The 25,948-nt window shown below is 49.3% G+C and overlaps 1 protein-coding gene and 1 long non-coding RNA gene across 3 annotated transcripts; both read right to left on the bottom strand.

Moving 5' to 3' along the window:
- Positions 1 to 239: 239 nt before the first annotated feature.
- On the bottom strand, positions 240 to 8,845 carry EREG (epiregulin). 2 transcript variants are annotated; one of them, XM_071744211.1, is made up of 5 exons: positions 8,584 to 8,828; positions 2,903 to 2,986; positions 2,323 to 2,446; positions 1,626 to 1,772; positions 240 to 649 (listed from the first exon to the last, which is right to left on the bottom strand). In XM_071744211.1, exons 1-5 carry the CDS (start codon positions 8,627 to 8,629, stop codon positions 589 to 591), a joined length of 462 nt encoding a protein of 153 aa, XP_071600312.1. In that variant the 5' UTR covers positions 8,630 to 8,828; the 3' UTR covers positions 240 to 588. The 2 variants fall into 2 exon arrangements, with proteins under 2 accessions (XP_071600312.1, XP_071600311.1); XM_071744210.1 differs by lacking the exon at positions 240 to 649 and adding an exon at positions 656 to 967 and having other exon boundaries at positions 8,584 to 8,845.
- Positions 8,846 to 9,227: 382 nt separating this feature from the next.
- LOC139796280 (uncharacterized) lies at positions 9,228 to 25,479 on the bottom strand. The gene is made up of 3 exons (XR_011725916.1): positions 25,358 to 25,479; positions 11,552 to 11,727; positions 9,228 to 10,060 (listed from the first exon to the last, which is right to left on the bottom strand). It is a non-coding gene; the product is annotated as an uncharacterized lncRNA (long non-coding RNA).
- Positions 25,480 to 25,948: the final 469 nt, after the last annotated feature.

The following is a 25,948-nucleotide window of genomic DNA, read 5'->3' as shown; positions in this document are numbered from 1 at the left end:
CACATTTGGGGCATGACTAAACTCACCATGCTATTCTGTCACTATTTCAGGCCAACAGGATACCAATTTAAAGCCCAAACTCAAAAATTTGCCTTTCTCCTGCTCCCAGCTGTAGGATAGATACTATGGCAGAAGCACTAGGGGGATGTGCTGGTACCAGTTCTCAGTTCTCAAGTGCTGGTACCAACCAGCTCAGCCAAGCCACACCAAGGTTCACTTTCAATCAAACCACAGAGACATTTTGACATTGTGTAGGACTTTTATTTTAAGGAGTGGAATTGTTTTGAGCATATTCACAAGAATAAATATAAAATTACTCTTCAGAGTAAGAAGATGAGCTTTTATAAAAATATATCTCTATCCCACAGAACCACTCAGGTGGGGTTCTCATTAGGAAATATTATTTAATAAAAAAATAAAACACTGAAAATAAAATGCTTGACCTATACTGATTGGATCACAAAACAATTGAAATTTTTAAAAGGATATAAATATTGTAAATATCGTTAATAAAAATAACATTTAAATAGATGGGAGGCCACTGACTCCACCAGATGACCAGAACACTGTAGGAAGCCTTGGTCTCTTCTACAGGGCACCAACCTCCTTGTACTCCCTGGCGTTCGTTCGTCTCTTCTTGTTTCGGTACCTGCAAGGACAGAAATGTCAGCTCTGGAAAGCCAGGGGCTCCAAATGGCTTTTTGGGGAGCAGGGGGATGGAAGGAAGTAAAAAAGACCAACACACACTGTATGACCTGAGGTTAGTTTGAGGTCTCTAGCAGCTAGGCTCTGTCTGCCCTCATTGCCAGCTCTGAGATAACTTGCACGCAGTCTCCTTTCTCAGCTCCTCACTGAAGATTTCACATCTGCATTAAAGACTTGCTGCTGGCACTAGGTTTGTCTTGGGGAAATCCTGCTGGATCCTTCCTGCAATAGGGCAGGGTACCCTGCCCAGCTAGGCCATCTTCTGTTGGGAGGTGATGAGCCATTGCATCTCCAGGTAGGGAAGAGGAATTCCAGTGGCTACCATCTAGCTGTCAGACCTGTGAAGCTGAGCTCTCGCTCGGGGGCTGTTCCACCTCCTCAGCTCCCTGTCAGCTGCTTACCATCCGTTATTAGCCTGGAGAGCCATCCCTGCTGCTTGTGGGTCTGCTACTGGAGGGACTGCTGTCCCCACAGTACAGCTGGTAAGGCAATGCATGTGATATCACAGTGACTACATGAGCACAGCAGCTAAACAAATCACTTAGTATTAACCCATGTCCCCCATGACTGAGGAAACAGCGTTACCAAGAAAAGGAACAATTTTCCTGTTCCCTGGCAGCCCTCTCCTGTATCTCAGCACACCTCTGTGACAGAGGTGAGTGAACCTACACATCCCTCCATCAGGGTTACAAGGCGCAGGAGGATTGTCTCACCTGCAATTTGAGTTATGCCATGGAGCCAGCACACCTCTTTTTTGTTTGAACACTTACTGAGTGCAGGCCTGCAGGTCTGCAGATCCAACTGTCTCCCTGCAGCCAAATGAGTGCTGGTATCCCAGCCTATCTGGAGGTTTGTGGTGGACATCTCACTACACATACAGCTGACTTGCCTTCCTGAGCCACAGAGAAAATCCTTCTTACCTTCTGCAGATGTAGTAGACTGCAATGGAGATGGCAGCAAGGAAGAGCAGAACTACAATGACTGTCAGTGCCACGTACTCCTTACTGAGGGGCTGCCTGACCAGCTCTGAGTGCACACATCGGACACCGGAGAAGCCCACGTCACACCTGGGGGTAAGAGGCAGAATCAGAGACACCACCCTGGGGATGCACCTTAGCAGTGCACAGCACTGCTGCCTGCTGCTCGCCCCAGGACAGCCACTTGGAACTGATGGAATGGCCCCAGAAATGATTCCAAATTCTTCAAGCAAACAAGAAATACTCTTAAAAATGCCTGGAGGGCCTTTATTTTGTAGGCTGGATCAAAGGAGAGGCCTTGCTGCTTTGCCTGAGGTCCAGACTCACAGTGCTGTAACATAATGCAAGGTAAGAAGCCCATCAGAGGGAGTGTCCCCAGTTTGAGTTGGGCCAGTGATAAATTTCAGGTGTCTAAAACTCTCACCCAGGCTTCACTGGAGCCAGCACACGTGCTTAACACTTGCTGACGTGCAGCTTAGGGGTACTACAGATACACTGCTCTCTGAAAGTTCCTGTGAGCATTTAAATGCTTGGCTGGAGTGGTGTTAGCAGTCAGCAGCAGTGAGCTCCAAGGCCATGTATGGTTCACCTGAAAGGCACCTCGGGGAGGTCTGCAGGACACACTGTGTGCATTCCATACCTGCAGTAGTGCTCATCCAAGTCCACAATGTACACACACTGCCCGTGGAAGCAGTAATCCTTCATTTCAGGCTTGCATCTGGTTATCCCAACTTGAGCCACACGGGGACTGTTCTCTGTCTGGACTGCAAGGGAGATTTTGTTAGCACCTCATCAGCCTGATTTTCCCTCTGTATTTCCTAACCACCATACAAGCTTTACAGGTGTGACTAAAAGCCTTGCTACCAAGAGACCTCCAAGGCAGCAAGCAGTAAAGCAGATGAGCCTTCTGAACAGGGAGAGCATTTCCCCAGGCCAGAGTTACATTGAGTTTTCCTTTGGGAGGTCCACATAAGCTATTTCTGATTTTACAGCAGAGTTCTCACCTCAGACAGACCTCTTCTGTTGAAGAGGCCATATGAAAGAAAATGCAGGCTAAAAAATGGTCCATGTTCAACACCACCAAACACTTTGTGGGATGTTGGCAAGGTTGCTCAACAGAAAAATGATTTCCAAGAGCACCCACCCCAGTGTGGCTGCCAGCCCAAGGGAAGATGGGAAGCCAAAACTTGTTATTTACAGAGAGCTGTGCAGTAACTCACTCAGTGCTGTTGTGCAGTTCTCCATTTCACCAGGCCCACATAATGGGATCACTGTTGTGCCCAGCACTGCTTGCAATAGGTAACCTATGAGAGAATGAAAAAATAAGAGTCAAAACTTGATGCTTTTCAAGTAGAGTTAAGTAATTAATTAAGTAATAAGAATACCTCAACTGAGGTATTCTTATTAATACAAGAAACACAGAAGCTTTTTGTCTTAGTAGGAAAACTCTTGTGTTGTAAGTTGAGGAACCCACAGGCCTGAGAGATTTGCTGCCTGTATCACATAGGGTGGCCCAAAGAAACATCTCTGAAATGCAAGCTTTTAATGCAGAAGAGATATCAAACAGAAACTCAGTGCCTGTGTCCACCTTTCAGGCACAGTCTGGGGGAAACTGGGCAGGAACAGGCTCAGAAAGATTACACAGGAGAGGAGGGAATTAGGGCAGCTCTGACTTTGTTGGGTTTCTGAGCAGTCTGGCACACACCTGCCCAAGGGACACAGCCAGGGTTCCACAGTCAGAGCTGACAATCCATCACTCATCACAAGAGAAGTTCTTTTGGTATCAAACCCAAACTGTCCTTCAGCCACAGCAGCCCATGGGGAGAGAATTTCTGAGGACTCAGCAAGTGAGTGGATCTGGTAGGTGACCCAGCACACCAGGTGAGTGCTGAGCCAGGCTCAGTGCCCCACCACTGCCTCCAGGGACAGCTCAGCCCCAGGCTGCTCTTCAGGCCCTCCACTGGCTGTACCCACCCTGAAATCCTGGCCAGCCCCTGCACTAATGCCCACTCTTGGCTCCAAGTTCCTCAGTTAAAAGCTTGCAAAGACAGCTAACACAAGATCCCAAATCCTCTTCATCTGGTCCCTGGGTTGGAGGGGCTACTGACCAACGAATGGAGGACTCTGAGTAGAGGGGAAATGGCTGCACTGTCTTGGGGAGCAAAGGGCCTCCTGCCCCTCCCTCTGAGGTTCAGCTTCTGAAGCATTTTGACATCCTTTGGGCTGTACAGTGCTGTACAGGCACACTGTCAGGTATTCTCCTAGCTAAATGAACAGTCCCAAACAGGATCTGAAGGCCAACACAAATACCTGTAGCTTCATGGCCAGCCCATGAGGAGCAGCTGGCCATGGAATCCACTTGGCTGATGCTCCTGCTGTGGTCACAAACTAACCTGCCCATGAACTGCTTACTCATCAGCCCCATTCCACAGAAGTCTGTAATTTGTGTCTTTGGGCTGTTTGGCTCTATTAACTTGTCAGGTCATGCATGGCTAATGGAGGGAGTGTGCCTTCATAATTTCTTGATCACTCTAATTCAACTCCAGTTATTAGAAAGTTTCATTACATCTCAGAGTTAAATCTAGTAGTGATTTATGGATTTCCTGCAGCACATCTAGTTCTGGGGGATTAAAAAGCTTTTTTTTTTTTATGCTTGATCCCATCAAGATACAAGAACAGCAGGAAAACCTATCTTAGAGGGACAGGCTTTTTTTTGGTTTCTGTTTCTTTAACAACACTATTCCTTCTCCTTACCTCCCTCTCTACTACATTCCTGGCAAAGCTAGTAAACCAGGCTTCCACCAGGCTTCAGAAGAAAGGACAAAGTCTATGTCCACCAAAGTGAGAGTCACTTGACCAATGGTGCTGTCACCTTGGCTTGCAGAGGAGAGCAAGCTGGTGACATCCGTGCCTGGCAGGGTGACTCAGCAGGACCTGCCTTTCACTCCAGTGGGGCAGGACCAGCCAGTTTACTTTCAGGGTGGGATTTTTTTTTTTTGTTTTTAAACAGCTCTGCACTTGCTCACTGTAGAGTACATCAGGAGAAGCAGTTTGACACTCTGTAAGGCCAATTTGAGAAAGAAAAGCTGAAAGGGTTTGAAGGATGAGGCCATCAGCTAGGAAATGGTGGCAGCTCAGTTACTGCTAGAACTGCAGGCTCTGAGCTTCAGCCAGGGACCTGCTGTCCCAGATGATGCTGGGAAAAGAAGATTTACCTAGTCAGTCCTTCCCAGGAAGCAGAGGGACATTTCATGGGCTCCCCTGGCACAGGACAGCTCTGTCCCACTAGGCAGACAGGCTGCCATGGGTAAAAGAGATGCTGAACTCCTGAGACTGGCCAGAGGCAGTGACTGAGGCTGCCTCTGGTTCCCCTTGTCCTGCTGCTGTCACCTCTGCATGAGGTGCTATGGCAGGCTTGGGCTGGGGCCAGGTGAGAGCATGTGCAGGCAAAGTATGCCAGAGGTACCCGAGATCACCACTTCTATCTACTCAGTTAAGCAGATGGATTAAGCCAGCTGACAACCTCTACATAGTTCTGTTTCAGCTTGCATACTTCCTTGAGCTGAGAATAATCTGAGCAGCTGCTTTTTTATCTAAAGTTCCCTGTCTGAGAGTTAGCAGAACCCAGCTTTTGCATCTGAGAAACTCAAACCTAGGTGCATCAAAGAGATGGGTCAGCTCTTCTCTTTGCTCCAGAAGGAGGTACAGCTTTCCAGCTGGAGGAAAGGCCAAAACTCAAGACACCTGTGAGGGACAATTAAAAATAACTTCATCCTACAATGCCAAACCAAGGCTTGCTCTGTTCCAGCCGCTCCACCTGACTGCAGACACCAGGAGAGAAAGGCTGGAGTGCAGGTGTGGATATTTGCTGAAACCCAGCAGCATTTTCTATATTCGGGTAAAGTTCTTCCTGCTCCACACTGTTCTATTTTGCCCTTTCCCCATACACATAATTCTCCACTGACATCAATGTGGGGGGGGGGGGATCCTGCAGGAGGAGAAGGGATCCACACGCCACAGAGGTGAAGGAGAGCCTTTCCCAGAGTGATTAGCAGGTGATGTATGGACCTGGGAGAGGTAGTTACATTTTTATTCCTTTGCTGTTCACTAAACAAACACTCTAGAGGGTACAAGATAACAGTAATGAGATGGTGGATATTCATTATTTGCAGGAATGTGAGTGCCAGGCTTATTGCTCCACCACCAGCATGCATGGACAGTCCCACCTGGCAGGGCAGGTGTTCCTGTCAGCCTCCCACAGGCAGCAGTGGCTGTTCCTGGAACAGTAACAATGCTGCTGTCTGCTCATCCTTCTGTGAAGGAAGGAAGGAAAAGGAGAGACAGAGGCTGGCTGCCTCCACTTCCTGCAGCCTTCATCAAAGCTGAGATGCAAGGGCTAATCACCAACAGCCAGCAGCAGCTTCCAGTTACTGGATGACTGCTGGGGAGGAAGGGTGCTCAGGAGGCTCTTTGCAAGATGTACACCTGTTTTCAAGGGGTCTCATCATCATCCCAGTTAGCTTTGCTGGTCACTGAGATCACAATCCTTGTACTGGTTCATCTGAAGAAGACCCCATGATACATCACATTGGCACCTCTGGTCTCTCTGCCACAGGGCCCACACTTTTCATGTAGGTTGCATCCTACCTCTAGATCAAGGTGGATCCCTGTCACCTGATTTTGGACACCCAGACCATGCCTGAATGTCTTGAGGCCTCCTTTGTGCCCACTCTGTCCTACTGGCTTTGCAGCTTGAGCATTTTTTCCTAGGAAAGGTGAAGCAGTCATTCGAGATAATTTGAACCACCTCAGACCCAGCCCACTTTCCCATCCTTGCACTTGGAATACATCATCTGGCTGCTTCTTCAGATTTTGAGTAGGAAGTCCCTAGTACCTAGTTGCCTGACCACATCAGGCATCAAGACAGGTGTCCAGCACTCCTCTTCCTGAGATGAGACACACAAGATGTACAGGTTGCCCTTCTCAGCCAGGTGAAAGGAGATGCTATCAGCCCTTTCTGCCCCTCGTGCCTGTGGCCTGTGTACTTTTGGCAGTTGTCTAAATGGAGGCCCCAGATATGACAGGACTGAGAGAGAAAGGCTCAAATAAATGACCCCTAGAACAACTGGACAGAGGGACTGTATGTGTTTCTGGGAAATAGTGTCCAGGTTTCCCCTTCTCAGGTTCTGTACCCATGGCTTCAGAACTGCTGACCCTAAGTCCTGGATTCCCAGGACCAGGCCAGAGCAGCTCTGAGGCTGCTCTGAGTGGGAAGACTCTTGTTCCAGAATTGCTACAGGCCCACACAGCCATCTTCAACGTTGTGCCAGGACTTACCCTGAAGCAGAGATAATGCAAATAATGACATATTGTGTGCACCCAGTCATCTTGGCACTGCTGCCACACCTATGGAGACCTCCAGCCAGTGATCTTGTTCCACCCCTGTGCCTGGGCCACTCTGCTTTCCACCACACACATGAGGGCAAAGGTCCTTTCACCACAGAAGAAACAGAAGTCTGTTACTGCTTCCAGCCAGACACATCAGCCATTGCCATTTTCCACATCTCCAGACTCAGCAACCTTTATGTTCAGCCCACTTGCTGATGGTCAGACAAATGTCATGCAGGAAAATGTAAGATTAGCATCTCCTGAAAGTGTCTGGAGATCCAAGGCCTGCCTTCCCCACTGAGGGGACATTAAGTGGCTGCAAGGAGACCAGGAGTCAAGAAACTTCTTAAAGCTGCACATGGTCTTCCCAGGTTCTGCCAGTGGCAGGGAGTTCTGTTTAGGCTGGTGCCCTGGCAGGGCAAGGCAGTAAAGTGCCCGCACCACTCGTTACGATGCCATCTAGCTATGACTAATCTATCCCATCCTATGAGGTTTTGTGCCTGCCCCGGAAATACATAAATCTGTACACAAATCCATGAGGACACACCAGTTCCTTCCAGTGCCAGTTTTGTGCAAAGCATGGCTGAGTCACAGACTACAAGATGTTTAGCTCACTGTCCTGGCAAGTAAGGTGCTGTGCACAAGCTACTGTGGAAATACCTGGCCAAGATGAAGGATGGAAACTCAGGGTGCAGAGGGCTTAGCAGCTGAGGAAACATCTGCCCCAAAGGAGAAGTCCTGGGAGCTGAGCCTCCCCATCCACTGCAACCCTGAGCCCAAGACCACGAGTGTGAGAATATGCTTTGCCATCAAGGCAGTGTATGAGTGTGGCAGGTCTGGGTCCTGCCTCCGAGGTGTGCTGTCCACAAAGCTGGAGTCACCTCTGCCAGCCCCAGCGTGTGGCAGGGAGCAGCTCACACCCAGGCTCCAGGACTCTGGATGCTCCAAGGACACACGTGTTCACTGTGGACTTTCAGGTAGCTGATGTCATGCAATAGAGTAACAGCTCCCAGCGAGGAGGTGGGGAACTGTCAAGCCAAGGCTGGCACAGCCTGTTTTGATACCATAAGGAAGTCTCTGCGGCCGTGGGGATCCACCTGCTGGGCTCGGTCTCAGTCCTCCCGCAGCAGGACCGGACCTCAGCTAAGACACGGCAAGGCGAAAGAGAACAGACTGCACGGCCCTGAGCAGCCCGTGCTGCCAGCAGAGCTGGGAGAAAGTCCATGAACATTCCCTTCCCTCAGCCCCTGGGGACACCCGGGCATCGCGCAAGGAATGAAACTCCCTGTAGAAGCGCCCACCGAGCCGGAGCCGAGTGCCCCGCTCCCCCTAAACACAGACACCCAGGTCCACCCATCCCTGTCCTCATCTGGGAGAAGAAACTCCTCCTGGCTTCACCGCCAGGCAACCTGAGCCCTACGTTTTGTTGGAGCTTTCCCAGCAGCTCGACCGTGCCCCAGCCCGGGGGCTCTGCGCCCGCTCCCCTCCCGCCCCGCACGGGCAGAGCACTCACCCAGGCAGAGCAGGAGGCTGCGGACCCGCAGACAGACGGTGTCCATCGCCCTGGCGTCCCCGGGGAGCAGAGGATGAGGAGGAGAATAAGGAGGGCGAGGATGAGGATAAAGACGAGAAGGATGAGGATGATGAGCGGCCCGCAGCGGGACAATGTGCTGTGGTGCCGGCCGGGCCGCCCCGCACCTTTATGTGCCGGCGGGAGAGGCGGGGCGGGGCTGGCCGGTGATGAAACCCGGGCTCGGGGCAGGTGCCCGGCCCCGGCCTCCTCGCTTCCTGCCCCGCCGCCCCCGGCGGGGCTGTCCCTGTCCCGACGGGCGCCCTCCCCGGTCCCCCGGCCCCCGCACCCGGGGGCGCGCAGGAGGGACCGCACCGGCCCCCCGTCCGGCTCCCCGCCCCCTAGGCACAGTTCCCTGCTTCGTGGCTGCAAACGATGCGTGGGGTGGTACCGTGACCCGACCCCTCCGAGCAGACTGCTCCCCGCACCCACACCGCAGCTCATCGGTGCGAGAGCCGAGCGCTGGCCGGTGGGTCCTGCCCGCCCATCAGGGACCACCGGACCGTGGCACTGCCTGCACGGAAAACAAGAAAACACCCCAGGTCCTGCAGCCCAAAACGTGCTGCCTTCCCCACCCTCCCATCTCCTGGCACTGCTGGGCACACAGGTGCTGTGGCCAGGGATCCTCGGCCCTAGGGGCAGAAAAGGTTTATGAAGTTGCAGCCCACGCCAGCACCTCACCCAGAACCTTGACCCACCCACCACTGCCTCAGAATCAGCAGGTGCTTATGCCACATGTCCCTCCAGCCCCTGACTCCCTTCAGCCCTTGGCCACCTCACAGCCTGGCAGCAGGGGCAGCTCCTGGTGGACACAGATCTTCCAGATCCTGAGACAGCAGACACCTGGTTACAAGTACTTTGTACAAAAATTCCTTTCAGGCACCTTGCTGAGCCCACACACTGTCAGTATGTTAGGCAAGGCCTTGTTTGCTCCTTCCATCCCATCCCCAGAGCTGAGCTCCACCCCCAACGTATGGGACACGTTTGCCCGATATATAAAGTGTGTTTTATCTAAACAAGCTGCTCAGCAGTGGTTATTTCTCTTCCTTTTAAAGCAAAGAACTTCCTCTTCTGCCATACCACTTTCCACAATCAAAAAAGGGCAAGGTGATACCCAGTTTATGGCAGAACTGATAAGCCTGTCTCACAGGTTAAGGAATTCAAGTATTGATAGTGAGGTGCAGTTTAACAGCTGATGACTCAAGTGTCTCTAGTTTTTCCGTTTTAAAGTGGTTATTGATACAAGAAGGTCAATCATAGGAGATACTGCAGAGTGTGATATACTACACCCCCATGTTCAGACTGCAATTAAAAGAAATAAACCCATCAATTCAGGGAGCTGGAATAGATCTGGTACTTACAAATCATAGTCCTCCTTACTTTGGAAGCATTTTCTTAGGTCTACAGAAGTGTGGAGATGCTGAAATGAAAGAAGGCAACATCTTAGCTATAGAATTGTATGTCAGCACTATGCTATTAATTATCTAAATGGTACAAGAGTCAGCAAGATAAATGTAATAAAGATCAGTGTGGAAGCAGTGTTTGGAAGTTTGTCCTCCACAAGTAAGTCGGACATGATACAGCTGGAATCTCAGTCCTCCTCTTCCCCCCTCTAGCATTAGGGCCACGGCCTGCCCCCCACACGAGCAGCCTATTGCTTTAAGATGAGCAGATGGCAGATTTTTTTGATGCCACATAACTGGTTTTGTTGCTTCTTTAATATAGGCTGATTTTATAGCCTGCTCTTTCAGGGATCATAATGACTAAAGGAAGGCATTGCAATGATTAGTGAAGCATTTCTGTGTGTGGGCATACAGATGCCTTTAAAAAGCAGCATCACCATAGAACTTCCACTTTATAATTAATTTCACCCTTAAATTCCTGCATGATTTATCCTCTGAAAGAGAGCATTTAATTATAGTCTTGTCCCAGTATCCAGATACTAAGTAACACTGACACAATTGGAGACATTCATTGGAATTTCCTCTTTCAGATTTCAATATCTGGAAAACAAGCCTCACACGCACAACTTCGTTTCATCTTTCTGTAACGCTCTCGGTCCCGTGGTGCGCGATTCCGCACCCGGCACCCCTGCCTTGCTGCTTTCACCATCCATCCCCTCCTCCCCGCGGAGGAGCCTCTCGGAGCAGGGTTTTTACCGCACACACACGCACACACACACACACACACACACACACGCACGGCTCGGGAGGCAGCTGGCACTGCAGCGGGAGGTTGGGGGTGATGCAGCCGGATTGCATCCCAGAGGCTCCGAGCTCGGAGGGAGAGCGCCGGGAGGCAGCGCGGGTTGGGCAACGCCGCATCACGGGTGCTCTGCAGCTCCCAGCGCTGCCCTCGATTTCAGCTGGGGTGAAGTGGCACACCCAGGCACGGCACTGATGGATCGGTGCCACTCAGCCCCCAGACTGCTTTGGCGTTTCAGGATTTTCTTCTTTACAAAGTGTAACAAGTACACGAGCAAATACCTTAAGAAATCAGGGAAAAGACTTCCTTGCTTTTACCACTTCGCAATGGCTCATTATCCATCTTCAAATAAAAAGCTCTTTACAAACTACACGGGCTCAGCTCAAGTCTATCATGTGCTTAATCCTCTTTTGATGGAACAGGCATTCACCTCTCTTTGGATGGAGCAGAGGATTCACAGCACGATTATTTCAAGTGCATGGACTGAGCTTTGTCTAATTGTATAACTGATGGCATAGAAGATTTTTTAATGTACAAAATACCCTTTACAATCTAGAGAGGAAAAAATACAGGTTAAAGGTACATTTTCCTGTGCTTAACATACTTCTCCCCATGGTGATTTGCTGCAGAATACACACGTGTATTTCCACTTGATGGAGTGTTTTAAAACAACTAAGTCCATCCATGACAAGCAGCTCCTACTTACTTTAGCTGCTTCCTGTAGGGTTTGCATCCAGCTGTATACATTGCTGTCGTGTGGGTGGATCTGCATTGTTTTTCTCTCCTGGGAAGTCCTTTTTGCAAAATCAACATTTCTTTGTTAGAAAGCATTTTTGAAACTGGAAGAAAATCATTCTTAGTCTTGCACAGAAGCCCATGGCCCTGTTATGCACACAAGCAAAAAAAACAAAATGCAGAATTTTCATCAATTCTTGGGAAAATTGGCCATCATTTTTGAAAACAAATTTTTTACACATTATAAAAGTAAGACACTTTTTTATACACAGTAAGGTTTCATTGCACAACACAAAATTTTCAGGAATTACTCTCATTAGATCAGATAGCTGAGGTGCAGCTCACTTGACAGCCTTTTCATCTGAACTAGAGAAGACTAATATTAAAGTATGAAAATCATAAGTGGAAAAAACCACGGGGCTCAAATGGAACACAAATGCCCTAAAAAGGGACTATATTTACCTGGGATAGCTCAAAGAGTGAGGGAAAACCTTGAGCCAAACTTACTCCATATAAAGGTCAGTTTCAAATCTGTCATGTACATGAGGGATGAATTAGGTCAAATATTCTTAAACAGCCAGACTTTCCTATAAACTATGAGAGGTCAAAATGCTACCCCCAAGGCTGAAAGTGGCTGATGTCTCTTCCAGTAAATGCAGGGTGAGGTTAAAGCTACTGGACAACACAGATGTTTTGCTGTTTAAAAAAAAAAAAAAATCTACCCAATTTACTGATTCTCAGGTCAGCATTAACTAGCAATCAAAAAACCCCCCAAAACTCAAACTGCTAATTCCCATCCATCTCAGTGTGTCTCAGAAGATGGAAAAGGTGGCCAGATCCACCATTTCCTGCTGGATTGCTCCCTACAGGGCAGTTTTTAAGGCTTCACTCTTCTGGCACTTCCATTACTCTCCCCTGGCAACCCCTGACCGGCAGGGAGTCACATCTCACTGGCAGGGAGAGCTTCATAATGCTCAGCTGGTGTTTTCCCTTTCCTAATTACAGCCCAGTGCTCCATGCTAACTTATTTCTTAGCCTCCAAGGGGTTTGTAGCTTTTATAATTTCTAGGGTCTTTTCATTGCTTCTGTCTCTATTTGCTGCTAAAGCAACCTCTGCAATTATCTTACTTTTACCCTTGTAGAGGGTAGAAGTTGCAAGCTGGGAGAACACCAACCCCTCACCTACCTACCTACCTACCTGTGAGCTGTTCTGTCCATCAGCACCTCTTTTGAGTCCTCTCTTCAAAAGTGCTTCTCATTCTCCAGGAAGATGAGAGTTAAGCACTGAGACAGAAGAACAGCTGCCCTCTCTGGTGGTTGCCCACGTGTACCTATGGGTGCAGCACTCAGACCCCTGAGCAGTGCTCAATGTGACTGAAACTAAGTGAAAACAGGTTCCTAGTGGCTGCCCATGTCACACACCTGCTCAACAGCTCTGCCCTCAGCACCACATCCATCTGGGGACAGTGAAATGAAGGCAGCTCCAGGAAGGCTGGAGAGGGACTTTTCATCAGAGTGTCCATCAGAGATATGACAAGGGGAAATGGAGTTGAACTGAAGGAGAAGAGGTTTAGACTGTAGCTTAGGAAGAAGTTTTTAAGTACAAGGGTGGTGAGACTCTGGAACAGATTTCCCAGAGAAGCTGTGGCTGCCCCCCCAAGGTGTTCCATGGCAGGGAGGTTGACGTAGATGATCTCTGTGTGCCCTCCCAACCTAAACCATTCTATGATTCTTTGAGCACTTTGGCAAGCATACAGCACCCCTTTCCCTGCTGCAGGGGGTGAGGAGACAAAAGGAAAGGCAGAGCAGAGGGAAGGTTGATTTGGAGGCTGTTTCCAGGCTCAGAGTTCCTGTGCTTGTGCTGCTGAATGGGAAGCAGCAGCACTGAGCTGTGCCTCAGCCTGTGCTCCAGGCCTGGCATTGTCACCAAGGGCTGCAGCCACCTCCAGACTCCGTGTTTTGGCTGAGACTCAGCAGTGACTGTCACCTGCCCGCTAGCCATGCGCAGAGGGAGCTGGGCACCCTCACAGCAGGAATGCGTCATTAGGGTGATGGAGTAAACAGCAATTCACCTGAAACCAGCTCAGCCAGCACATGTTTCAGAACCTAGGAAAGAGGCACGGGTCCCCTGTATATTTGTTTGGCCTGGTAACCAGCGGTAGGCATGGGAGCAGATGCACTTAGTGGAATTCCCCCATCCACTGGCATTATGGGACACTCCCAATTCTCCTCTGGTAATTACTGTTAATCATTACTATTACTGAAGTGACCAAAAAAAAAAAAAAAAAAATAGAAAAGCTGTCAAGACCAGGTCTTTGTTGTGTTGGCTGTTGTCATGCAGAGGTGATGAGACAACCTGCCCCAGGGAACTATAAACACAGTGCCCAATTCATCTCTACCACCATACTTCCAACTAGGACACTGTGGTCTGCACTGAAGCTCCCCTAAAACTCGAGCAAAAATCAGTCCTGGCATTCCTCCCAGCTCACAGCATGCAGCCGTGCAGCCAGGCTGTTCACATCATGCTCCCTGGCTGATGGGGTGCAGATAGAAGGGAAAAGAGCTGATCAGGAATACCCCAGGGCCTCAAAACTCATCAAGATGTTCCCATTCTGAGCTTTCTCTCTCTCTGGGCCCAACATGCTATAAAACTCCACATTCCTTCACCTCCAGTGAATTTAGTCCCAGCAGCTCCTGAGAGCCAGCCCTGAGTCACATGGCATGTGGAAACCTCTGGGGTTTGGTTCGGAAATGACCAAGATGATGTGAAATCATTTCTAGTCACCTTCTCCTCCCATCCATGGTCTGAACATCACCTCAGGTATCCAAACCTCCCTAGACACTGTTCCTAGGTCACAGGCTGAGGAAATGAATTCACCAGCTTAGCCACAGCCCCAGGTACCAAGAGGGAGCCCCAGGGAAGGACTGGAGGACTCTGTGGGGCTGAGAAGGGCAGAGACAGCTCCAGCACAGGGGGAAACCATCTGCCTGCAATTCTGTTTTTTCCTCCCACCTACATGCAGGTCTGGCTGCCATCAGCCACTGGGAAAGGAGACAGACCCCACATTTCTGCAGGAGTGCAGCCTAGATTCTTCCCTAACCTAAAAGCACACAAAAACACTTTCATCCCCTGCATGTTCCTTTGCCCCCTCAGAAAGGAGTTGTGGGTTTGCCTGCGGGCCAAATGAAGACAAAAGCCTAGGGAGCTTCCCCAGAAACTCTTCCCTACCTCTCCACCCATGGGTAGGGAGGGTGCTGGTCACCTGCTGGTCACACGGGAGATGGGATGAGGGGAGGATCTGCAGCTGGATGTCCTGGGGGAGAGATGCCAGCAGGCTGGTCGGCTGACTGTGACACTTCCATGGATAACACCTCTGCATGGTATCTACACATCCACCCCATTGCCCTCGTTCCTGGAGCTTGATGTTATTTAAGAGCTGCAGGAGATTTCCTTTATGTCACTCGGAGCGCATGCGCCTGTGATCAAGTGGGACAGGACGAAAGCCTGGGCTGGGCTTAATGGGATTGGTGTCATTTGTTAAAGGAAGAACAGCACTAAGCTAGGGCTGGCAGTTCTTGATCAGTGCTCCTGCAGCCAGTGTCTGTGCCCTTCATGAAAGAGAAGGCAAGGGTCAGTGATCCAAAGCTGCCAAACACGAGCTAGGTCTGCAAATCCAGTTAAATTCCTCAATAACAACAGCGCCCCTGCAGGGCCTTCCCATAAAACTGACATCCACAAAAACTACTTTTATGTAAGAGTTTAATAAGGGCTGCACTTTAGATGCTCAGGATGAGACATTTTGGCCATCGACTTGCAGCATGCCTAGAGCAAAGGTCACCCCTTCAAACCTGACACATTCACCTTCCAGTTCCACACCCAGATTAACCTACCCTGCCCAAACCAAGCACACCAGCAGCCTGACAGCAACCGAAACAAAGACCATTAAGTTAGCACAGGGGGTGGCATCTCCTGGGTGAAACATGCCAGACATGAGAGGCTGTGCAGAACACAGCTCCACACCTTCATCTCCATCCCTGCTTCTCAACCCTTCCCCCCCTGTTTCATTCTTGTAACATTTCCCCTTTGTGGACCAGCAGAGAGATTTCCAGGAAGGGCTGCTGTATGCAAAGCTCATTACTCATCTTTCCAAATCATCCACTTCAGAGGGTGCACAGGTCAACTAAACTACAAGAAGAGGTCTCTGTGCAAGTCCCTTTCCCCTCTCTCGTTACGGGGAGGCAGCTTTGGTCACCACGTGACAGCACCAGAGCTGGCAACTGCTTTGCACATCTTGGAATTGTCTTCTACGTACATCTCAGTAACAACAGAGCCTTTAGGCAATGGCCTTCGATTGTTTACAGGCTTTTCATAAACAGGATATTAGCAATTTGTAAATATCCTGCTGGAAATCACTGAGCTGTGCTCGCAGGCTGAGAGCAGAGCAGTTTGATATATGCCCATCTGCAGTTAATCTCTCTCCACTAAAACTTCACTGGCAGCATTGCACAACTGCTCCTGACAGCAATTGCCTCTAATTGTACGTACCAATGCCTCTACTTCATGGCTTCTATAAATTGTTTGTGCAGTTGGTACATCTTCAGAGCATTTGCTGGGGAAGTATAAATCAAAGAATACATTATTATTGCAGTCATCATTTTCCATAGGCTTATGCTGTGCAGTTCTCATTCGAGTAGAGAAGGCATGAGAATTACACTTCTCTGAATTCTTGTTGCTACATCTTACCCAGAGGATGGTTGGCTTTTTTTGCCCCTTCATATGAACATTAAGTCCAGGTGAATGAAGACAGTGACAGAAAAATCTATGGTTTTCTTGGCAATTCCCCTAGTGTTGAAAACAGGGTGCTTTGCAGTAAGTCTAAAAACACCTCCCAAAAAGAAGCTGTAACACTAACCTCTCGTGTTAGCAGTTCACCTCAGGACAAATCCTTTCAGCAAAGGTAGAGGCTGGAAGCTCCCTCCAAGCTAAATACTGCATTAAAAGCAGTTCATGCCTACCTGGCTGGCACATGTTTAACTGACTAGGTAGCAGAGGAGCTGCCTCCATGCAGAGAAGCTCCAGCATGGAAGCGAACAGAAGAACAACAGTAAGAACACTTGGTGCAGGAGAAGCTGTGTTACCCCTAATGCAAGTCTGAATACCCCACTACACCAGGAGTACACTGATGCAAAGCAGTCCAACAGTACATCCTAGCTCCAACACAAGTGCCTTAGAGATTTATAACTCCAGGCTACATCTCTGCTAGCATCAAGGCAGATGCCAGTAAAGCATTCAAGAAATAATAGCTGATCCAAGCTTAAATACTACTTAGGCAGGCGTACAAGTCCTCAAAAGAACGTGTATTGTTGTTGTCCCCAAGCATGTTGAATTAAAAAAATCTTGTCTCAGCTACCTGGTGCCCTTTAAAGTAAAGAGCTACTTCTTACCAGCACCCTAGGGTCTGCAGGTAACATGGGACCTAACACTGTTCCATGAACTTCCATGTCTCTGAGCCAGGCTGCTTTTCCCCAGCTCTTACACTCCTGTCTCTGTTGTACCCTTGACCACAAGACACAGCATTGTGGATGGGAGGCCATGGAGGTGCTCCCAGACACCCAGCTAAGCCATGCACTGCAGTAAAAGCTGTCTGTCCCAGCCAGCCCAGTGTCCTGAAGGGAGTTCTAAAGGTAAAGAAGACCATGACAGCCCCTTAGCTACAGCTGTGTCTCTGAAGTGTGGTTGTGTTGTACTCTCCAGCCTTGTGGGCTCTTCTCTTGCAAAACAACCCCATTCCTCTGGTGGCATGTAGCAACCCTTGCTGGCTTCAAGCTGGGACCACTTCATAACACAGCCTTTTTCTTCCCCTTGCTCCCAGCTGGATGCTGCACAGCTCACCTCCCAGCCACATCTTCTCTGTCACCACCTCATTTACACCATCTCCCAGTTCCAGTCCCCTACACCCATCACCCTCACTCTCTGCTTTATCGACCACAATCCTGAACAGCAGCAGAGCAGAATGGCAGCAAATGAAGCCCAGGCTGTCTGGCACCAAATACACTCTGGCACCTGGGGGTCTTGCGGTGAGTTTTCCTCCCAAGAGTCCTCAGCACACACCAGAAAAAGGCACTGGACTTGCAAGTCTTGTTCATCCTGCACAGAACTCCAGAGGAACCAAGATAAGCTTTCCTAAAGTTCATTCCCCAGCCCCCTGCACGCACACTTCCCCCAGACTTTGGTAAAAAGCACCTAAGTCACAAGCAAGCTTCCCAGAATGAGCTCAGTAGGACCTGTGTCAGCAGAACATCTCAGGCAGCACCCCGTTTTCTTCTCCTCTCATGCCAGTCACTTGGGGGGCAGCAGAGATGGCTCTGGCTGCGAGTGCTGCCCTGGCTGTCCCCATGGGGGGCAGAGTCTGCGCTGCTGTCATTCCTGCTGCCACCACAAGTGGGAAACGTTGTCCCTGTTTTTCACACCTCTAACCGTCGTTACCAACACCTGAACAACAGCCAGCTGCACCTCGGAAAGGTGTCTGCCCTCAACGAAATGATCATCCACTTTTTCTTTCCTTTAAAACGTGGAGGAGAAGGCAGTGGGTGTGAAGTCCTGACGCTACTTCTTCTAAGGCAGATCACTGTGCATTGCACTATGAACTCAGCTGGGCTTCAGATTGCTTTGCAGATAAGGCAGGAGGAAACTGTAACTTACACCCACTACAAGTGTATCTACAGCTAAGGAATGAGATAACTAAACGCCCTTGGGGAGATATGAGAGGCATTTAAAGCATAAAAATTGCTTACCTTTCCCTTACCAGGCAGGCAGATAAACACAAATGTCTGTTCAATAGTGCCCGAAAGTCTGATGCAAGCCCTCAAAAGCAAAGGAAATTAAGGCTTTGAAGCAACCATGGTGCAAGGATGTGCAAATTCCCCACCAACTCAAAAACAAGCAGCTCGGAAGAAATGCACAAGCTGGCAGAGATGACGGGCAAGGTGAAGGTGGAGGGCAGAGGTCGGTGGTTCTGTGCTGGACACCAAGGCCCGGGTGTTTCACAAGGGCATTCCCAGCTTGGCAGGTGCTGCCCAGCACTCAGACTTTCAGTCACGAGGCTGCTGGGACAGACTCTGCTCACCACATGCTGAGAGAGGGTGGGAGCAATTTGCTTTACTGCTCTTGCCAGAAGCCTCCATTAGTATATGTTATGAAAGCTCCAGAGAGGCAAAACATTTCTAAAACCACTTTATTAAAATTAGTAACACCCGAAACTCCCCCCAGTTGTTTGTGGATGGCAGGGCTGAGGGAGGCAAGCAGCAAAAGGAGCCAGAGCAGCCTTGCCTTCCTCTGCAGCCTGACAGCCCAGGGCAGGCTCCACAGAATTCCCTCCGGCTGCCCGCTTCCCCAGGACGTGCTGAGGGACAGCCTGGATTCCAATTTACAGCTGCAAAGTGTTACTGAAGGACTAAGCACCGGTCTGCCACCCCCAGCACCCACAAGCTACCTGCGTGGTGTGCAATGCCTTCAGCCCGTGGCATCCCTGCAGCTCCTCTGATACCCTGCAATGGCAGCACCGAGGCAGGCACAGCGTCTGCAGCACAGCCAGGGCAGGAGCAGAGACCTGGGCAGGAGCAGAGACCTGCACCTCCTCCCACCCTCACAGATCACCCCTCCGTGGGCAGCCAGACAGAGCACTCCTATCTGCCTCCCAGACTCCCTGTCCTGATGCTACAGCTCTGATCCACGCTGCAGGAGAATGGGAATGTGAAGCTGACCAGGGAGAGAGATTTCAGAACTGTCAGGTTGCTATATTAAACGTGAGGAACACTTGGTCCCCTGGGCCCATCTGTTCCACAAGCCAGGACACGTCAGATCCTGTGGTCTCAGCAAATCAACCCATGCTTTTTTCCCCCCTTTGCTGCTTCCTCACCCTTAGCACAGGCCAAATAAACTTCAAGCTCATGTCTTGTACCCAGGGAGCTTGTTGCTTTACAAAAGAGACTGGAGAGGTCTACAGCTTGAGACAGGCTTCTGAATTAAGACCCCCAGAGGCAGATGCAGGCTTCTTCTGTACCATCTAATTCCTTCTGATATATGGAAACCTTTGCTTGCATTTCTTTGGCAATGACTTGTATTAAATCCTATGGAACTGTAATTCCATATTACTTCTGTTAACTATCATTTTTCCATAAGCTTTGGGGGAATTTAACATGTGGAAAGCACAGGACTGAAGATCTCATGCCACATATGAAGACTGTTCAGGCCATCATCTGCATCTTCTTGCCTGAAGATCTGCCCCTGCACCACGGGCTCCAAACACTCCCGGGGGGCTCGGGGGACACATAGCAATGGGATCCAACTCTCCCCCACACTGCTGGGTTTTGGATTTCTGGGTCTTTTTTTCCTAACCCGGTTCTTTCAAGGACAATGGGATGTTGTCTGCAGGGCTTTCTACACACGTACTGATCATATGAACCCAAGTTCTAGGTTAACTAAGATTGTTTTTATGAGAAATAAAAGACAAACTCGCTGTTCAACATTACCAAAACACCTGAACCTACGTCAGAGCTCCAGCTCTGCATCAGCACCAGGTAAGGCATGCATATTAAAGTCAGAGATTTCCTAGCATATGCACAGGGCACCTTTGACATCTGGCCTCTATATTTCCATGTCAGGTTGACATTGATCACAGGAAATATCTTTGGCATAACAGAAATTCTGTGTGTGGCAGCACACAGCTACCGTGATGTAGGGAGAATGAGCAAATAAAGCAACAAAGCAAATGTAAAGAAAAAGGGAATTTGCCTCATATCTGTGCCATGTTTTCTTTCAATACAAATAGATACAAGTAGATGTACTGAAGGAGAGAAGCACTCTCACTTTCATTCACTTAAAATTACAGATAATCAGTCTCCAGAAGTCCTGTGGTAGGCATGAAGAACTGATGGATGGCCAATATAAAAACCCTATGAAAACACACGAAGTCTGATTCCCACTGCTGCCAGGTGTTACTTTACAACACATTGCTCAAAACTGGCAACATTAATTCCACTACAGTTCCATCTGCTCAAACAGGAGAGACAGGGGCCCAAGTGCAACAGGTGACCCCCAAACCATGAACCACATGTAGTCTGCTCCAAACCCTGGTGAAGTGGATGGAAAAACGCTCAGGATTTCAACAGCTTTTGTCCAAACAGCCCACAAGTTTTTTCCTCCACCCAGGGCTTTTCACCTTCTCTTTACCCTTACCTAAATGTAAGCACACTTACATTCAGGAGTTGCTGCTTCTGAACAGCTCATTAGCTTGGATCTCTTCCCTTGATCTTCTTATATATCAGAGTACTTCTTACTAAAAAACCCACAAACAGATGGGAACTGTTAAGAAGCCCATGGCCCTCAAAAGACAAATGCCCAAATACCCCAGGACTCAGAAGGTGCAAGGAGCCTGGGATTGCACCCCTGAAGTCACCAGACATTTTCTGTAGCCTGCAGCAGGGTGTGGAGATAGGCCAGAGCTAACTGGGAACATCACAGATCCCTGCTTCCTGATTAATCCTTTTGAAAAGCCTCCAGAGGAGGCATTCAGTTGCCACATGTCACAAATATATAATGGGTTAAAATGCAAACAAACCAACCCTGTTTGGAATCATTCTAAATACCCCTTTAAAGACTTTCTAGGCTGCAGGTTGAATATGGCACCTTACTTAGAAGAGGGCATTGGTCAAGCTTATAGGGGTACCCACACAGAGCCATCTTCTCTCTGCCTAAGTGAGCTGAGGAGGTCAAACCAGTACACAAGTGCCCTGAGCAACAGGAAAGGAAACAAGACAGCAGCCTCCATCTTTTCTCCCAATCCCACCGGACCTCTCATTTTCTTGTCAGTGAGATGCAGCTCAGCTCTGGGAAGAGCTCAGAATGGGGTTAAAATGCTCCTTTGCAGCTCTCCCCCACACCCCACTCAAGAAATAATCTCCATACAGAGTAAACCCTGGGGTTTTCCTTCTGCCTTGAGGCACTTGCTCTTGGTGGGAAGAGGGGACACCTGCTTTGGGTAGGCCATGAGGGATGGGTCTGAAAGGAACCAGGCTGGGCCTGAAGGAAGGGGTCAGGGAGCAACGGGAGGGCTTACACAACTTGATCTGACCACCCCCAAACTCTGTGTGGTTTTGCTGCAGTCAGAGCCATGGCATGGCCATGTCTGTGCTGGCCTCAGAGCCTCTGTGTCCTGGTGTAAGGACATGCCCTTTGCCTCTGCCACTTGCCATTCTTCCTGGGAACACACAAGAAGAAACTCCTGGCATTTCTTGGCTCCTGCACTCATTTTTCATGCACAGAGGAACACCGAGTCCATAGAGAACATTTTTTGCTGCTGTAATCTTGATGGAAAAAGTAGTTACTGGTGGAGGAAGGAGTTCAGGAGGTGGTTGAGAAGTGCCTGAGGGGAGAGAACTTTCAAATGTATTTGCACATGAGAAGTCACGAACGTGCCACCAAAAATGTCAAGAGAAGTATTAACAAGGCAAGGGGAAAGGGGAAGGGAATTTCCTGCCTTTCAGCTCCTCAGGAGCCCTGCCTGCATTTCAGCAAGCTGGTTCACCCCGGGAAACCCAGCCAGCCTGAAAGGCAGAGATAAAGCCCCTTGGGGGCCCTCTTTGCATTTCTCTTCCTCAACAGCCTTTCTCCAATAACCCCACAGGAACACGTGATGCTGTAGCTTTTAAAACAGGGGAAAAGCACAGAACTGTCAGCCAAACACTGCACGTCCTGGCTGCACAGGGTGGGCTGTCACTCCAGGTGTCCCCTCACTGTCCCTGCCTGCCTCTGACTTGCCTCAGCCTGCTTCACCCACCCAAATGGGTGGCTGCTGGGCTGCATACCTCACCAAGCAGGGATGCATCAAACTGCCCGGGTCCTCCCTGTCACATAAAGCTGTCACAGCTCCCCGAGAGCCCGGCCCGTTGCCCCACAACCTTTAAATTTGGAATTAGTATCTATTAATACAGCTTCCTGGAACAGAGCTGGTATTCAAATCTGCCGCTGGGCTCCGTCAAACGGCCAAGAGAAGTCAATAAAATGCAGCTCATCATGGGATTTGCCATAACAATGGGACACAAACAGACTTAGTCTTACGTATAGAAATGATGTCAAACAAATTAGCTTTGCCCAGGTTAGTCAGATGCTCTTGCAAAGCAGAGCTCTGTCCTCTCATTTCTCAACCCTGGCTGTGCTGCTTGTCAGCTGGAGCCATGGAGTGATGTCTTTGCACACTCGCAGTGTGGAATTGAGAGGAAGGGTTCTTGCATTCCCACCCTCAACAAAACAGAAACCCAAAGAATAACCCAAAGAAGCAGAGATTAATATATGTCACGGAGTGATGGTGACACTCCTGTCCCTGGATCATAAGGTGGGTCCTTGCCTTGGGAAGCTGAAGGTGGTGGCAGATCAGTGACTCCAAGGACTGGGCTTGCAGGAGCAATTTGTGTCTGGGGCAGCATCTCTGGGGCAGCAGCTCAGGGCTCACAAATGTACCCTGCCCAGGAAGCTGCCCCGTGTTGGCCCCTACCAGCTGGCTCTCCATCAGTCTGTCTCTGGTTAGCCAATGGCAATGCCATCCTTTTGCTCAGCTGTGACCAGGGAACTCAGACTGACATCTGAGTATCAGGTATTCAAAGCACAGCAAACTGTATTATTGCTTATTAAAGGACTAAATGCTGTTAAAAAGAAATGTCACTAGGGAATCTCTACAAGGAAACTTGTTTGCCAGCATTCACCAGGTAAATCTGACACAGAGTTTTCATCAGTGTTTAAGTAACTCAGTGTTAGACAGGTTATCAAAACTTTGCATCTGACTGCTAAGTGGAAAACTGAGCCCAGAGCTACAGCTTCATCTCACAGGTGGCCTTATTTCCACAAAAGGGAAAAACCCCCAAACAATCAGATAGAAAACTTCCTTAAAATCACTCTGAAGGACATGCCTCCTCTGCCAAGTTCAGCTGGGCTTCACCTGCTCCAGAGAATGAGCACCTGAAACTGTTTATAACTCTCGTTTGTCTGTGAATTTCTGTCTCACAGACTATTTTTGTAGTTAAGATTTTTATGTTAAGATTTTTTAAAATTAAATTCAGAATTCTAATTTGAGTCGGGCAACCTACCATCAAACATTTTCCTCTTCTGCACAAACTGATGGTGCCAGCTGTGCTGTGGCACCTCCTTCAGCTTGCCAAGAGCTGCTGCTTACAGAGCCTGCTCCTGCTCCCATTCCATTCAGCGAGAGAAGGAGCAGCCCAAAGCCCCAGTCAGGGTTTTTATTGCTGTCACGACACTGACTGCTTACACTGAGCTTTTAATGAGTACCTGCACTTTTTGTTTGTTTGTTAACTGGGTCGTAAAGCAGGAGTCCCAAAGGATTCCCTGGATTAGCAGTACAATAGGGACCTCTACAGGCGTCCCCCTCGTGGGAGCAAAGCTAAAGGCAGGACGTGTCCCAGCAGCCACCCAGATGTCCCAGCAGCCACCCAGATGTCCCAGCAGCCACCCAGATGTCACCACAGAGGCCACCTGCCTGCCAGGCAGAGACCAGGGAGCGCTGAGCTGTGCAGGCAGCACTTTCAGCCTCAGTCAGCAAGTCAAGCTGCTCACTGGTACCTGCAGGGCCCCCAAGTGATACCCTTGAAATACAAGCATTTTTTCCCCCCACTCCTTGTGTTTCCTGCTGCTTTTCCTCTAGACTAGATCCAGCTATCCCTCTGCCACGATGGTGTTTGGTTCCATGCCAGGAGCTACTGAAACAAGCAATGCTGCTGGAGACCCTCCCTATGATGGGCTGGAGCTGACTTACTGCAGCCTTCAGATCATTTTCTGCATCATGCAACCTCTCCCCTTGTCATGATACTTCTCTGAATAGCTCCACACAAAAAATACAACAATAACAAATAGCTGCAAGACAAAAAGATTCCACTTGTCATACCAAATCTAGAGTTGGAATGAATATTCAAAAAGAAACTCCTGCTGTTTACCATCAGGGTTTCATTTTACCAAGACTAATCCCTCTTTCCCTCTCTCAACACTGCAACTCCACCACCAATCTACTAGAGAACTGTTCTTAAAAGAACTCAAAGGAGCTCCAGCACCAGGAGCAGGTTTGAAAAGTTTGATACCTCTCCTCCAAGCAACTGTAATCCCTCCATCTTAGTTCTCCACAGCCCATCAGCCCCAAAAAGCTGCCTTGCATCACAGGGATGTTCTAAAGACAAATCCAGGAAGGGCTGCAAGCTTCAGGGGTCATGGGAGCTATTCTGAACTAAATTATTAAAGCAACGGTTTTGCAACACTAGTCTGCTCTTTGTAGGACCAGAAATTAAATAAAACATATAATGGGTGTAAAGAATGACAAAGCTATAAAAAATTTGCTGAACATTGTATGATTTGGGGGGGGTTGATATTTTGTTTGGGGTTTTTTGTTTCGCTATGGAGGTTTTTTTTTGGTTGGTTGGTTTAGGTTTGGTTTTTTTTTCCACAAACTCCAGAATCCATAGAAAGTAACCAGTTTCACAGCTAGTTCTCAGGACATAAACCAGTACTCACACTCAGACCATAGGCTAGCAAGCCTTGCCTTGAGCTACCCACATGAGCACAAATCAGCTTTTTACTTTTAATATGCACTAGAAGCATCTGGGTTGCCCTGGTAAGAGGGAAGGACCAGAAACCCTGCTGTGTTATTATGCAAAACATACCCTTGGTTACTGAGAATAAAAAAAAAACCTTCTCCAAGGGAAAACAGTCTCCTACCTGCCTGCCTGCCACCAGACCTCCGAGACCTTCTTCAGGAGCCTCTGGCACTGTCTGCAGTTGGACTGGCTATTGGAGTTGAAGGGCCAGTGGCCCAGCTGCTCAGATTGAATCAGCTGTATGTCACCGTGGGCACTGCTGTCATCAACAGTGCTCCCTGCTCAGCAGCCAGGCCAGGGACACCCTGTGCTCCCAGTACAGCTTCCCATCACTTCCTGCAGTACACTGAAAGGCCAGTCCTCTCTGCCACGGGTGTACATCTTCCCATTTCAAACAGGCCTTGCTGGGACCAGGGAACCTGCAGGCCACCCACACACCTCAACAGAAAATGGGTGTCAGAGTCAGGGGAGGTTTCCAAGGCACCTGTGTGGGGACTGGTGGAGAAAATGGGTGTCAGAGTCAGGGGAGGTTTCCAAGGCACCTGTGTGGGGACTGCAGGTGGCAGGGCAGCAGCCAGAGGGCTGGAGAGATGCACTGCAGGAAAAGCCAGCATGGTTCCACCAGCCAGGATGACACACAGGGCTAGTGCTCTGCCCCTTGGAAAGGCAGGTCCCAGTCTTTAGTCTCTCTTGGCCCTGCTGAGCTGGTGCC

The sequence above is a fragment of the Heliangelus exortis genome, chromosome 4, assembly GCF_036169615.1.
Source record: "Heliangelus exortis chromosome 4, bHelExo1.hap1, whole genome shotgun sequence".
In the NCBI taxonomy this organism is placed as follows: domain Eukaryota; kingdom Metazoa; phylum Chordata; class Aves; order Apodiformes; family Trochilidae; genus Heliangelus; species Heliangelus exortis.
Note: the sequence above shows the minus strand (reverse complement) of the source record. Positions and strands in the feature narration are given on the sequence as shown.